Consider the following 15561-nt stretch of genomic DNA (forward strand, 5'->3'; position numbering starts at 1 on the left):
AAGTGGTAATAATGCTGACAAAATTCCATGCTACTCAAATAACTGACTACCTCTGTCTGTTTTAGAAACAAGATACAGTGGTGCCTCGCAAGATGAAAAGAATCCGTTCCGCGAGTCTGTTCGTCTAGCGGTTTTTTCGTCTTGCGAAGCAAGCCCATTGACGGCTTAGCGGATTAGCGCTATTAGCGGCTTAGCGGCTTTTAGCGCCTTAGCGGATCAGCTGATAAGCGGCTTAGGGCTTAGGAAAAGGGGGGGGAGGGAAAAAACCCCGCAGGAACTCGCAAGACATTTTCGTCTTGCGAAGCAAGCCCATAGGGAAATTTGTTTTGCGAAGCGCCTCCAAAACGGAAAACCCTTTCATCTAGTGGGTTTTCCGTCTTGCAAGGCGTTCGTCTTGCGGGGCACCACTGTAAATGGTTCCTTAAAAAGTCATTCTACACACAACAATCACCATCTTTGGGCTTTCCAAAGACTGCCATTATTGGGGAATCACTTTTCACCAAAGTCAGTTGAGGGCTTTGTTATCATATGCTCCATCCCAATCTCTCTCACAAATTTCCCTTGTTAGGCCCCAGCTGCACTATATGTTTAAAGCTGTATCATGGGACATTAAATAATGCTGGGAACCCTAACTGCAGTGCAGATTTCACTCTCAAGTAGCACTCCAACTTGAACACTATAATGAAATTTCCTTTTCAAAAGCTAGCATTTAGAATCTAAGATGCCCTGAACTACTTTTTAAAATCATTAATAATTTTATATTGCCATGCATTTCCAAGTGTCATGTAATGAGGTACCAAACGTGCAGTGTTTTGTTTGGCTATTACAAAATGGCATGCTTCTCTGTAAAATGAATATTTTTATTTTACGATTGCGTTTTGAGCGTATATGGCATCCACCACAAACACTGAATCATGCCATGCTCCTGTAAGCAGGAGCACCACATCACCTAAAGGGTTAAAAATGACAGTGTGGTTGAAAACACCTGAGAACAGTAAGGATGCCGCCAGGGCAGGACTTTGCAGGAGACGTCTGGTGCCCCAGTCAGCAAATTGAGAAGGAGGACCCCCAAACGCAGCAGGGCTGACTTACCACATTTAAAAAAGAAGTGAAGTAGGATCCAGTATTATAAAAGGATTCTTCATTAGACTATTAAATCTGGTGTGTTGGTGGCCTGTAAGACCTTTCAGTCCAGAGTTGAAAGATTGCTCGCACCATTGAATAACAAATGCATTTACAATAGTTAGTCTCCAAACATACCTGATTGCCGGTAAGCCAATGCTGATTTCTAAAAGGCTTATATCAGTTACTTGGGAGCATGAATTGAGAACCAAACTTTCCAGTTTAGGACATTTCTTCACAATTAAATGTACAACACAATCCCTCACCTGCAGCCCAACAGGAGAGAGAAAAAGGAAACACAACTCTTCATCATTATTGCCACTGACATGCAGGCCTCTCTATTGCAGTTTCGACCAATTGAAAAGGAAGGAATGCATCAATATATAATAGTCACAGGCCAGCAGACTGGCCAGTTGGCTATGCTAGTTGTGACAGGCTTATCAACCACCGCAGTCCTACGCAAAACAAGAGGCACTTTTCCTGAGTCGCTTCAAGATTTGTTCTGCTGTGAAATAAAAACCACCTACTCAAAAAACGTACTCGCATAAGATGGCAAAATAGCAGCTGTTAAAAAAACAAATACTGAGAATGCACAGTCATATGGCAATAAACTTTTATATAGCTCACTGCTGTTTTTCTCCTCCGCAGTTCTGACACAATCACAGACAACATGAAATATATATATCAACATGACTTTTGCATTATAGTAATAATTATAATAAACCACCACATCTATCTTCCCTCTGTAGTTTCTTCAACAGACGGAGTCCTCAGACTGAAATACTTCATCCGTCAGCAGGCAAGTTAAATGCAATTAGCCTAATTTGCACTCCATGCGCATGAACATGGTTGATGCTATATCACAGTTGGACAATATGCTGTATTTAATAATAAATCAGCATTGTGCTGGAATTAACTCAACTTGTGGTGGCAAACTTTGATTTAAACCATTCACAGTTTGCCACAAGCAAATTTCAGTCACTGCTGAATATAGTCACAAGCATAATTCCAATGAAAACTGTTATATCCCATTTGTGGCCTATTTGTTTTTTTAACTCACCCTCTGGTTTAGAAGTCTCCGCCCACCTTGCTATCACCATTTTCTAACCTAACTTCAAAACACTGAAAACTAGAACTTTTTGAAAAGTGCTAAGTGGGATTTCAGATTTCCAGTAAGAACTTGTAACCTGTACATGTGAGCCTTGAATTCATGAATACCCATGATTCATGTCTTTCTTTTGCCCACACTCAGCACATACATAACAATTTATTCCACACAAATGAAGACAGGGGAACAAGCGGGGGGGGGGGACTACCTGCTTACCATATTGAGCCCCGTAAGGTTAACACTAGTTAGCTTTTTCATAGAGTTTATGACTTTCGCCAAGCACTCCTCAGTAATCTTGTGAATTCTGCCAATGTTCAGCACCTCTAGATCTGGACACTTCACAGCCACGGATCTCAAGCATTTGTCAGTAAGAGCATGGCATCCAAATATTTCCAGCTTCTTAAGGCTAGAAAAGACAAGACAGAGAAAACTAACATGGTTTTCTAATACTATCAGTTCAATGATCATTAAAACCACCACTGTTTAAAAAACTTGTCCAGAATGTTTATATATTTAAAAAAATAAGGATGCATATGGGTATCATAACTGTATTGATTCCACAATTCCAATATGAAACAGCTTAAGGAAGTAGATGATAAAACTACTAATGAAATTGTATCTCAAATGCTCTAAATAGGTTCATTTGTGCAATTTCACAAATTGGAAGTGCTATAAAAAGAATAACCCTGTGTTCACACCAAGATCAGCAACACCAGCTATTACACCAGCTATGCCATAAAAGTATGAGGCATCTTATGCTATTAAATATACAATATAGAAGGCTTATGTTATATGTTTAGTATATTTTTCCTCCATTTATTATTAGTAAAAACAATGGTTATAATTACACTTCCAGAATATGGGGGGAAAGAAGAAATTTAAACAGAATATCTGCAGAATTGCAATTACAAAATGTCTGTGAAATTAAATACAATACTGAATTCTATTTTAAAAGGAATTAAACAAGATGAAAAAGGAGGGAGGGAGAGAATCTGTGTCATAACCCTTTTAATAACAGAATAAATCTTAACCAGCCTCACCAACCTGACCTCAAAACCAAGTAAAACCGCAATATATTTTCATTAACCCCAAATCCTTGCTAAAGTCAATAAATGGCTGCCCATTTGATTAACGTGATCAGGATTTGAAGCAGCTTAGAATGTTAACTGGTGGCAGACCCAAGTATTGGGGTACAGATTGACTGCGGTATTTCAATACCACAAAAATACTCTGCAAAGATTAAACTTCAAGGGGGAGACATTTTAGAACATTAGGGTGGGATGGAATGACGTGCAATGATGTAAAGGGTGTGTTTGGCTTAACCAGGAAAAAAATATATTTGCTTCCACCTAAACACAGCAGGTTGGCAGGTAAATGTTAGCATAAATAGAGGGAAGGAGGTGAGGGCTAACTCGGGGTGCGGACAACTAGCTTAGGCACCTAGGCAGCAAGAGTTATGAGATGGCACAACAGGATCAGGAGGTTCCAGGGACTGGGTGAAAGCCCAGGCAAGTGCCCAAAGATGCTGTGTAGCCAATGCCAGCCCTGCTCAAGGACACGGTTAGTGGGAAAGCAACCTTTACCCTTTAACTATGCCAATGGTTCCCAAACTGTGATCCACAAGCTTCACTCAGGTGGCCCACAGCATGTCTGTGAAGAATGACAGGAGTTGCCACTGTGAATCATGGGTGTGGTGGCCGCTCCATTGCTCAAGGAACTTGGCAGCCCACCCACAAGGTGAGCAGGATGGTGTAGAAGTGAAAGGAGAAGGGGGGATTCAACTGGAAAGGAGCAGAGGGGAGTAGGAGCACGAAAAACAGAGCAAGAGGAAGGGAATAAAGAAAAACAAATAAAAGAAGCAATAAAAACACAATTGAAACCATACAGCATCTTAGCGCAATTGCTACAGCGGGTGGACAAGTCATCAAGTGGTCTGCCAAGGCCCTCAGCAGATGTCAAGTGGTCCATGAGGGAGAAAGTCTGGGAACCACTGGATTTATTGAACCAAGCATGGGAAATGACTGTACATTATAGTCATGTGGCTTAGTATCCAAGTTCTGATGTTACAACGTAAACATTTTGGTCAAAGCAAGAGCAGGAAGGCAAACAGAAATATTATATCTTTTAACCAAGGGACTCTGAATGAACTCTGGCTTTGTTAATTTGTAAAAAGGCACAACAGTTCATAGTTCATTACTTGAAGGGAGCATCACTTCAGGACTAAAATTAGGAGGCAGCAATAAATGAAAATCATAGCTGCAAACTGTAGCTTCAAAACTTCAGATGTCACAACTTTCTGTGCTTGTGGCCTGTCCCCATATCAGTAAACATATCTGATCAGTGAAAGCTCAGCTGGGCATTTTCCCTCCAGACTTTTGCACTTCAGTGAATATGTGCATTTGCAGTAGAAAACTGGTCAAGGCAGTCCAAATTTCAAGTTTTGTTCTTCCGACCCACAGTTCAGAATTTCCTCTGGTAAAAATGATCTTGACGTGGGTGAAGACATATAACATGGTAGATAACTAACACTGTTTGTCTATCTTCATGAAATTCCGATTATAATATGCTTTGGTAACTTGGACCTTTATCAACAAGAATACTGATTAACAGAGCAATCAGCTTCATATTTACTTAGAAGTCTCACCATTTTCAATAAGGTTTGCACCTTAATGAATATTACAACTGTGACACCTTTTCCCCAAAGCTGAGGCATCACAGTAACTGGACCAACAAAGGGACAATAATTTTTTACAAGGAAGATTTTCACCAGAATTCATTGACTTGCCAAACACCATTATATAGAAAACCCTGAAAATCTCCTCATTTGGTATAAGCTGGGCAGAACTGAGACAGTTAAGTTCCCTAACAGTAAATAGCTTGTGTGACATATTTGTTACTTGTGCAGTGCCATGAACTTCGGAACAGATACAGTGGTGCCCCGCAAGACGAACGCCTCGCAAGACGAAAAAACCGCTATACGAAGAGCCTCACGGAACGGATTAATTTCGTCTTGCGAGGCACCACTGTATATTAAATCATGGAGCACATGAGGAAAACTGCATCCTATTCAACATCCTACAAAGTGCCAATTGCAGCTTCTCTCTCTGGTTGAATAACAACTTTGGGAGGGGGCCATTTTTACCAAAATCAACATGCACAGGACTAACCCACCCCTCCCAACACATCATACTTCTAATTCTGAGTAGTTGCTGTTTATTTACTTTAAAAACCAGATACATAAAATGCATTCACACATTTTACATATTGTCTAGCTTGGCCCTCAGGTGACAGACTGTGGGTTCTGTTAAAAGTGGTAGATTAATGTGAGAACATGTACAGTTAAGCAATTCAGATGTGCTGAAATAACGCTTCCAGATGGGGCTTAATTTGCAAACTGAAATATTGCAAGTGATTGGTTGTCAACAGGTTTTTTAAAAAATATTTTTATTAGATTTACCTCAGAGAGGTTAAATCCAGATTAAATGGGTGGGGGGAGAATACAGCCTGACATTTTGATGCCAACAACACCGTGTGGCTACTTTAAAACAAAAAAATGTATCTGTGGGAGATCCTGCAATAAACAACTCCCTGGAAGGGCCCAAAGTATGAACCAGCTTTTCACCAGAGAGAAATCCATGTAGGCTGTACCCACAAAGGAAGTTAAAAATATTTTTCATAAAGTGAAAACCTAAGGAAACTCTGGTTAAACAGTAAGAAAAACAAATGTGCGACAGCAAATCAGGCAGACGACATTCTGATTTATTTATCAGTAGCTCCTGGCTGTGTTGCTCCTGCCATGTCTTAAGCGGCTCTGTTATATTTTCCTGCATTATCGCAGATGTCTTCGCAGTCATACTTGCACTCTGTGCTGAAACACAAATTCATCGTATGCTTTTATTGCACTCAGCTGGAGTATTCCATATCATTAAAGTGCATCTGCCATGTGTAAACACATCAGCAAGAAGAATCATCGCACTACGCCATGCTCTGAAATTTTGCAATAAAAAGAACAGTCAAATTATGATGGGGAAAGAAGCCCTTGTTGAAATCAGTCATCGTATGAGAGCATCTTTTTAACAATCAAGGCAAGGAGCCAATACTGATTAAGCCACTTAAAATAAGGTATTTTGTGTCTTGTTTGTTCTGTTCTAATTTTACAGCCATGACAATCAAAACGTAACTTCTCAGCAGATTATATTCATGTAAATCTGACGCTGGAGATATCAAGGAAAACTCGTTTTGGCTCTATGTCACTTCACATAGCTGCTGGTGCCATGTTAGGTCTGAAGTCAGGTGCTACAGTATTAGAAGGGAACAGTGTCTTCCCTAACATTGGGCCCTGGGGTTCTGGTTGCCTGACCCTATGACCACTGGCACCATGGCTTAAATGGCAAAGTCAGTGCTGTTTTTCTAGAAAAACCATGAATGCCTACCTCGTTCTCTTATGGTGGAAATGGCACCCACCTGAGAGGTGCTGGAACTGAGTTCCAGTGAGTTCCTGCTGGGGGAAGCCCTGTGCAAAGTCATGGTTGAACAGAGGCAAAACTAGGCTTCATTTTACATAGGTCAAAGACCTCCCTTACACATTTGTGTACACACATACACAGGCTGGGAGCCTTAATGGCACCCCTCTGGAGGCTTTACCTGGGGCAAAAAACCTGGCTAGTCCCATCCCCCGTCGCTACAGCTTGAACTAGACATAACATATTCAAAACATCTTTACATTTAATGTGAATTTTAAAAATGAATATAGTAGCTGCTGGGGGGGGGGTTATAATTATCAAGATTGTAGCAGGCATTGATGGAGCATTTAATCTTTCCCTCCCCTGCTGTGGTCCTGATGAAAATCACTCTTCTAGAGCTGCTATTTGCATTGGGTTGAAAGCTCCCATTCCTCAATTTTGAAATACCTTCTTCTTTAATTTAAAAAGATAAACCTCCCGTATTTTGTTTTGTTGTTGTCTTTGCTATCAGTTGCAGTGAGTAGGTTTTTAAAAATAGGAACTGTTACTCACAGGAAATAAAAAAATACAATTCTTTAAGCATAAATTATCCAAAGTGGAAAAAAGAGCCAGCATTCTGAAAATATTGAAGGAATTAGAGCAAATCAGTACAGATTAGACAGAGAAGTACAAAAAGCAATTCCCAGACAGTCCTGTACAGAGTCTCAAATAAACAGCCCGGAACATCAAGTCCAAAGGCTTCAACAACAAAAGAATCTCTTGGATTCAGATACGTCATACATATTAAGCAGAATGAACCACCTAAGTAGAATGACCCATCTAAATTAAGATGCCTCTTAATGGAAAGAAATGGGGTTTTGGTTTTTTATAATGCAGAAGTATATGTGGGCATGATCTCATACAACAAATAATTGGAGCAACCAGATCTTTACAGACTGTGTATAATGATGGTTTTGTTTCTAATCACTATGAAAAAACTACTATGTACCTAAGATATAATGAAAGACAAACAAGCTAGAATTACGTGGAGGAGGAGGAGGAGGGATGGGCCCACAACTCATACTTCTTTATTTATGCACATATATACAATAGCCTAATAGTCCAGCCTTGGCATGTCTTACCTTCCAGATTTCACGGTACAGGGTGGGTTTAGTTCTTCTTGATTTGTTACTGAACCTGCTGGGAGTTGCACCTTCATGCAAATACTAAATGTTTCTATTTTTGGATGCCATAGACGATAACATAAATCCTGTACTCCATGGACCCAATTATACATGCAGGACTGCCAAGTAACTGGAAACAGAATTCTCCCACCGTGACTTTGCCAACATGATTTTGAAGAACACCTGAATAGGGCTCATATGATGACAAACATAGGCCTGATTTGAAGGCCAGAGGTTAATACTAAGGGAAATATTTATTGCACATTCTCTTTAAAGTTCCAAGACAGCACTGGGTGAGGCATAAAGTAAAAGGGATTGTAAGAAAATTGTAATTACAGAATATAGATCCTGACTGGCTTAAAACTGGCAAAATGAACAGAGGTTGAAAAGAGAAAGAAATAAGCAAAGCTTTGACAGACGGTGGCTACCATCTGTTAACAATGGTTTTGCATTGTATTCATTTCCCATGATATTACATGCCTTTTAATAAGTTTATTGTCTTCATTTGTCTTGTTAGCACACCTTGGATAAAATGCATCATAGGGGTAAAATTAATTTTAAAACATTAACCACTAAACTTTTTGTTGCCCTGGGCAGGCACCTGCTGTATATGAGTCGTAGCCAGACTGAGACAGACAGTATTTATTGACTAAAACTTTCTAGGCAAACACACAACCAAATGAAAACTGTACCTGAGAATTTAGCGTGAATTCTAAAAAAAAAAAAAATCCTGTCCTTTTCATTTTTATAACTAAATATAGGTTCAGAACCCCAAGACCTTGTACATGTTGTTGTTGTTGTTTAGTCATTTAGTCGTGCCCGACTCTTTGTGACCCCATGGACCAGAGCATGCCAGGCACTCCTGTCTTCCACTGCCTCCCGCAGTTTGGTCAGACTCATGTTTGTAGCTTCGAGAACACCGTCCAACCATCTCGTCCTCTGTCGACCCCTTCTCCTTGTGCCCTCCATCTTTCCCAACATCAGGGTCTTTTCCAGGGAGTCTTCTCTTCTCATGAGGTGGCCAAAGTATTGGAGCCTCAGCTTCACGATCCGTCCTTCCAGTGAGCACTCAGGGCTGATTTCCTTAAGAATGGAGAGGTTTGATCTTCTTGCAGTCCATGGGACTCTCAAGAGTCTCCTCCAGCACCATAATTCAAAAGCATCAATTCTTCGGCGGTCAGCCTGCTTGATGGTCCAGCTCTTACTTCCATACATCACTACTGGGAAAACCATAGCTTTTATTATACGGACCTTTGTTGCCAAGGTGATGTCTCTGCTTTTTAAGATGCTGTCTAGGTTTGTCATTGCTTTTCTCCCAAGAAGCAGGAGTCTTTTAATTTCGTGACTGCTGTCACCATCTGCAGTGATCATGGAGCCCAAAAAAGTAAAATCTCTCACTGCCTCCATTTCTTCCCCTTCTATTTGCCAGGAGGTGATGGGACCAGTGGCCATGATCTTCGTTTCCAAGCAATAGCTCAAAGCAAAATGTAAAAAGCGGTTACTTTTGCAATTGAAAGTTTGTGCTAATTTAAGGCACCAGCCCTCAATAATGCAACATTGTTCTGTGGGCAATTAGCAAAAGGGTATGAGGGATTGTGATGCTAACACCCAACACCAAGATGAAGGTCTACCAGGCCTTGCACATTGAGCACACTGTTTTATGGAAGTGAGTCATGGGCAACTTACAACTGTCAGGGGTGATGCCTCAGATGTGCTGCGCCAGGAAAATTTTGGGCATCACATGGCAGGACGGAGTTTCAAACAAAGCTGTGTTCTCCCAAGCCCACTGCTGGCTTGGTCATGTCCAAAGAATGGAAGATGGCAGAATCCTCAAGGATGTGTTCTATGAGGAGCTGGATTCAGGCACTAGGCTAATTGGCCGACCAAGTCTGCATCACAAAGATGACATGACATGAAAGCTGGCAACACGAACCTTGCCATGTTGCAATCCCTTGCAGATGACCTCTATGCCTAAAGACAGGCAGCCCAGTCACGCATCCATAGCAAGTGACCGGAGGAGGAAGGAGTGCTGGAAGTAGTGCAGAAAGAAGAAACACCATAGTGTATCCGCATCAGCACAACCAGACGCCTTCACCTGCCCCAGCTGCAACAAAGCATGTCTCTACTATATCAGCTGCTTCTTTGATGACAATTTGTGAATTATGGCATGCTATTGCACTCATGCCTGTTGTCTTTGTCCATGGAGTTTTCTTGGCAGGGATACTGGAGTGGTTTGCCGGTTCCTACTCCAGGTGGATCACGTTTGGTCAAAACTCTCCACTATGACCTGTCCATCTTGGGTGGCCCTGCATGGCATAGCTCATAGCTTCTCTGAGTTATTGAAGCCCCTTCGCCACAGCAAGGCAGTGATCCATGAAGGCTCCAATACTTCATGAGAAGAAAAGACTCCCTGGAAAAGACCCTGATGTTGGGAAAGATTGCGGGCACAAGGAGAAGGGGATGACAGAGGACGAGATGATTGGACGGTGTTCTCAAAGCTACCAACATGAGTTTGACCAAACTGTGGGAGGCAGTGGAAGACAGGAGTGTCTGGCATGCTCTGGTCGATGGGGTCACAAAGAGTCAGACATGACTAAAAGACTAAACAACAACAACATTGCATTCATATTCTACTTTGAGCCATCGACATCTGGTTGGCTACTGCAGGAACAATATGCTGGACTAGATAGGTCTTGGTCTGATCCATTTATGTGTTTATCTATGCCAACAACAGCAAATAAATAAAATGCAGTGTTTTCAGAGAGAAAACGCACAACCTTGTGAACCATATACAGCTATGGTGATGAGACAAGCACCAAATACTCGCATTGTGGTGCAGTTACTGCTGGTATATGAATTACCTTTTCCCATGCTTTTCAATCAAGGCAGTTACTGCATCATCTGTAATCCGGCATCCATTAGTAGAAAGGCACTGCAATCTAAAACAGAGAGCAACAACAATTATGTTCTTTTATTTGAGCAATTAAGCAATATGCAGCCCAGATTTGAGCTTATGTTATGATTTCTCTACACAGATATTCTACCTACATAGGAAGACACCTGAAAGCATGAAAGGTAGTCTAGATCAGGGGCAAATGGTAGACTAGTAGATTTCTCAAAGACCTGAAATAGATAGACAGGGTTTCTGACTCCCAACAGTTTAACAAAGACTCTCCTCCCTGAAAGAGAGGGGAGTGGTTGTGGGTGGGAGCCCGAGCTCCGCCCAGCAGGGGGCGTTTGCCCCCTGCCTCTAGCTCACCTGGCTGGCGCTCACGCCCCCCCCCCCCGGTGGCCGTCCAACCAGGTGCCACGGAGGGGGCGTGTTCAGCAGCCTTTTGCTGCAGCGCCAGCCTCTCCCTGGCCTCATTCCTCCTCCTCGTCCCATTGCGAGTCACCCACCCTCCACTCCCTTTTAGTTAGGGCTCAGGTCATTGGCCTTGCTATGGACCTTAGGTTGGTCGCCCTGGTTGCCCGGGGGGCCTGGTAGGAGTTTTTCCATTTGGCATTAGGCTTTTTGGTTTTTTCGCCTACCTCGTAGCAATCGTCACAACTTTTATGGTATTGGTGGGTAGGTTAGGCATTGGAATAATGTGTTGTGGTGTGTCGAAGTGCTAGGTGTGGCCATCGCCTATGCCTTCAATTTTAGGGGTATTCCGTTAAAGGAATCTGGCGGTCGTGTATTCTGTCCGATGCCTGCTTGGCGGGAGGCCATGGCACGACCCTCGGTGACAGCAGGGGTGAGCCTATAGTTGGATAAGCATCAACAGGCTCCACCTACTGGTGAATAAACCCACTTGTTTTGATCCAATGCCTAAGCCAATACCTTTTCATTGCTGTAATCAATAAAGTTGTGGCCTTTTCTAGCCCATTAACCTTATATCACATGTCCTTGTGTCTTCATTTCACTTCGCGGGGGTCGGGTCCTCGAACCACAACAGTAAGTAACAACAACAACAAAACATTTACTATGGCTGGCATTTAGTTAACAAATTATTTGCTACGGCTGGTCATGTATTTCTTAGCCTCCATGTTCCATCCTCAACTGTTAAATGCAAAATATGTTGCAATATACACCCTCAAAAAACACCCCTAGTCTAGAGGACCCCTTAATCTCCTTGTTTCTACAGATCCATTTTACAAAATGGTACCCAATTGTGCGCAAGAGTATGAAGTACAACAAATGTTTCGGTTTTTGATTGTACCTTATAGATGATGCTACTAAGGCAATGAGTCCTGAATCAGTAGCTCCTGTCCAGCTAATATCTACAGTTGTCAGGTTATGGCAAAAGGTGCTTGCATGAAGCAGAACTTTGTCCCCTCTAAATCCAGGACCACTGCAGCTTTTTATATTCAGTTCCTATGTGCAAGAGAAAATTCCAAGTGTGGGTTCATTAGATGACTTTTCTTCTTTGATATTATTATTATTATTATTATTATTATTATTATGCTTTTTAATATTGTCATAACATTTTCAAGCAACCTCATTTAGGGGTTAGAAATGCCAGAATTAAATAAATAAAAGAGGGGGTGGTTTTCAGTGTCCTCTTACTAACAGAGGCTTCTATCAGCAGACCAGGGAGGCAAGCCATTTTACTTTATCCCCTTCTCCCCACTGTACCTCCCACATTGTTCCAAAGGGCCTCAATTCTCTGAAGCAGATTTGTGAGAGATGCGGTTGGGCTACAGGAGTGAAGGGGAAATTGGCACATGCATACACACAAATCCCCAACCCAACACAGGCCTCCAGGTCCAACTGATGGAAGCCTTCATTGGATCAAAGTTCCTTCCATCAGTATAGGGACATAATGGATGCAACCCTACATATTTTATACAGCACATTTTCTTTTTAACTAGACCCTAGGCAAAGCTTTTATGAAATCAGGCTTTATTTATTTATATAATGCTACCAAGGTAGCATACATAGGGTTCCTAGTTTGTCGTCACTGACCAGCTCTACACCTGCTTAGTTCCAGAAAGGTAGCTGTATCATGTGCCTTCAGACCGTGGCCTTATCATAAATGAGATGTCTGCAAGGTCAATGAATATTATTGAGATTCCTACTGCACTAATTTCAGCCTCAACTGTGAGTTGCAGCAAATATTCAGCACTTTCATGGCTCTTCAGATTTCACAGAAAACAAAGTAATCTTGTTGGCTTGCATATCAAATTGTTATCTCCTGCTCTGCTTCGGTCATGCTTCATTTAGATGTTTCTACTGCAGACGCACGCAAACACACTCCTTGCCCTCATTTGAGCTAACAATAAATAATTCTTATGTCATGGATCAGGAAAATACTATATTGTAAAAAGCATAAGAAAATACAAAACTGGGATCCTTCCAATCAAGTAAAACATCATTTCCTTTGGTTTGCTTTTATGCTAGCTGGAGAATCACTTATTTCTTAGCAGGCAGCTGTAGATCCAGTGACTTCACTGTCAGTAGGGATGGATGAATCTGTCCACTTTTTCTCATTTTCCCATTCTCAAGTTCAGTTCTCCACATTTCTTTATCAGTTTGCAATATTTCTTTTAAGTCCTTGTGGAAATTAATCAGCACAAATTTATCCCAGTACTGTATACACATTTTTGCAAAGCATATTTTTTTCTAATATTTCTAAAATGAATTTTTGTATGTGGTTTTCACTAATAAATGCAGTTGTCTGCACACTTTACCTTAGTCACATGCCACCCTGGGTTCTTTTGTAAGGAAAGGGAAAATACAAATCTAATAAATAATATAAATAGCTTATGCATTTTCTACACATTTTCTTGGCTGCAGAACTATACTGCCAAATTCAGATAACTGCAAATTTTGAAGGATATGTTTTGGTTAGTTTATTGTTCTGGAAATTAAGTAAATTTGCCTTTAAATGAAAACTTAACAAAATTTCTCTCCTAGTGTTAGCTAATAGTAATGTTTCCTTAATGAAGGCTATTAGGCTCTAACTTTTAATAGCTAAACCAATATTCATAAAACTTCAGAGTGCTAATGGTGGAAATCTGTGTGGCTACAAATGGGTCAACTTTAAAACTTTTTAAATTTACAAGTAAACATCTATGGCATGACCAGTATAAAATCTACAACTTTAAAAATATATGATAGAAAATATCCACATTGAGCTTTGCATTCATAAAAAACAAAAAGTGTGTTATGAAATGTTGCCATTCATTTTTTATAATCCCTCAGGTGTCCCTAAGTCAGTTTTGACATGCCAGCAGCCTTGCAAATTACTGAACTCCCTTATTTGAGCAAAGGGAACTTGTGATCATGCTAAAACTTAGTCAACATCAAGGTGTTTTTGCCACAATTTGTTTCTATTTCCAACTACTGTTTTAATGCAGATGTAAATACATGCAGATTTAATAAAGTAATTAAACTCCTTTTGTTACTCAGCTACACTTTTTAAGCAAGTGAGGTGCCCGATTACTAATATTCTTATCTATGGTTTCAGAACAACAGGGCAACATCTAACAATGATTTTAAGTGGTATATATTGCGGGGAGTGAAGAGCTGTTTCTGGAATCTACATTTTCAGAGATTTCTTAATTTACAATCAGGGATGCGGGGTCAGAGACAAATGAGGGCAGGTTCAAAGACACAACAAAGTAGCCTAAGCATGTGATTCTTACATTTGTACAGTAGGCTACATTCTAGCTGTAAAAGTCATAGGTTAGGGTTTAAAAATACATTTTTTAAAGAACCCACATTATTTACTTAGAACAGCAACAACAACCAGACCCCCACACAGCACAAAGTTGTAAGTAAAATGGACATTACTCAATTCTATGAATTACTCAGCTGTATGTAGAGTGTACATATTTTGCTAAATTAATATGAAAAGTTTATGTATAGTATTATCTATCATATGGCATTATGAGCTCCCTCTTGTGGGCCCTTTTCATTCTCTTTCTCAATTTCTCTCTTAAAGTATTCAAATGAGAATTGAATTCATTCAGTAAAAAACAGAATTAATCATTTTGATTTTTCAAAAACTGAACAATATATTAATTGTTCATTAATCTGTAGATATAAGCAGCCCACACATCTCATTATAATGCATTTGCTTAAAATCTACACCACCTTTCCTCCCTCTGGGATGCCACTTCTAGGCTCAGTAGGAGATGGCCTGTTCCTGCAGTTCCTCTTTTGTCTAATCCCACCTCCCAATTTCAAGTCTGCTTTAATTGCCTGTCCAGTGCACCTGCCTCTGTGCTCATTTCCACAGATATCACAGAGTCCTTGGATTCAGCTTGTATCAAGATTTGCTCAACTAAACCTTTATTTTATTCACTACTGTATGAATACGGGACACGGGTGGTGCTGTGGGTTAAACCACAGAGCCTAGGGCTTGCCAATCAGAAGGTCGGCGGTTCAAATCCCCGCAATGGAGTGAGCTCCCGTTGCTTGGTCCAAGCTCCTGCCAACCTAGCAGTTCAAAAGCACATCAACGTGCAAGTAGATAAATGGGTACTGCTCTGACGGGAAGGTAAACGGCGTTTCCGTGCGCTGCTCTGGTTCGCCAGAAGCGGCTTAGTCATGCTGGCCACATGACCCGGAAGCTGTACGCCGGCTCCCTCGGCCAATAAAGCGAGATGAGCGTCGCAACCCCAGAGTTGGTTACGACTGGACCTAATGGTCAGGGGTCCCTTTACCTTTATCTAATATAGCATAAAGTATGGCTTCTCTGATTATTTGCCTTGTCAA

General features: G+C 41.0%; 1 protein-coding gene across 2 annotated transcripts in view; it reads right to left on the reverse strand.

Annotated features, from left to right (window-relative positions):
• LOC307226993 (uncharacterized protein) overlaps positions 1-15561 on the reverse strand; it is a 45033-nt gene that overhangs the window by 7362 nt on the left and 22110 nt on the right. For both annotated transcript variants that reach the window (XM_079996022.1, XM_079996023.1), the window contains exons 9-12: positions 12059-12213; positions 10718-10795; positions 2447-2636; positions 1261-1388 (exon numbers count right to left, since the gene is read on the reverse strand). In XM_079996022.1, coding sequence (XP_079852148.1) covers positions 1261-1388; positions 2447-2636; positions 10718-10795; positions 12059-12213 — 551 coding nt within the window. The remainder of the gene's footprint in view (positions 1-1260; positions 1389-2446; positions 2637-10717; positions 10796-12058; positions 12214-15561) is intronic.

Source organism: Podarcis cretensis (genome assembly GCF_951804945.1).
Source record: "Podarcis cretensis genome assembly, chromosome: 11".
Lineage (NCBI taxonomy): Eukaryota > Metazoa > Chordata > Lepidosauria > Squamata > Lacertidae > Podarcis > Podarcis cretensis.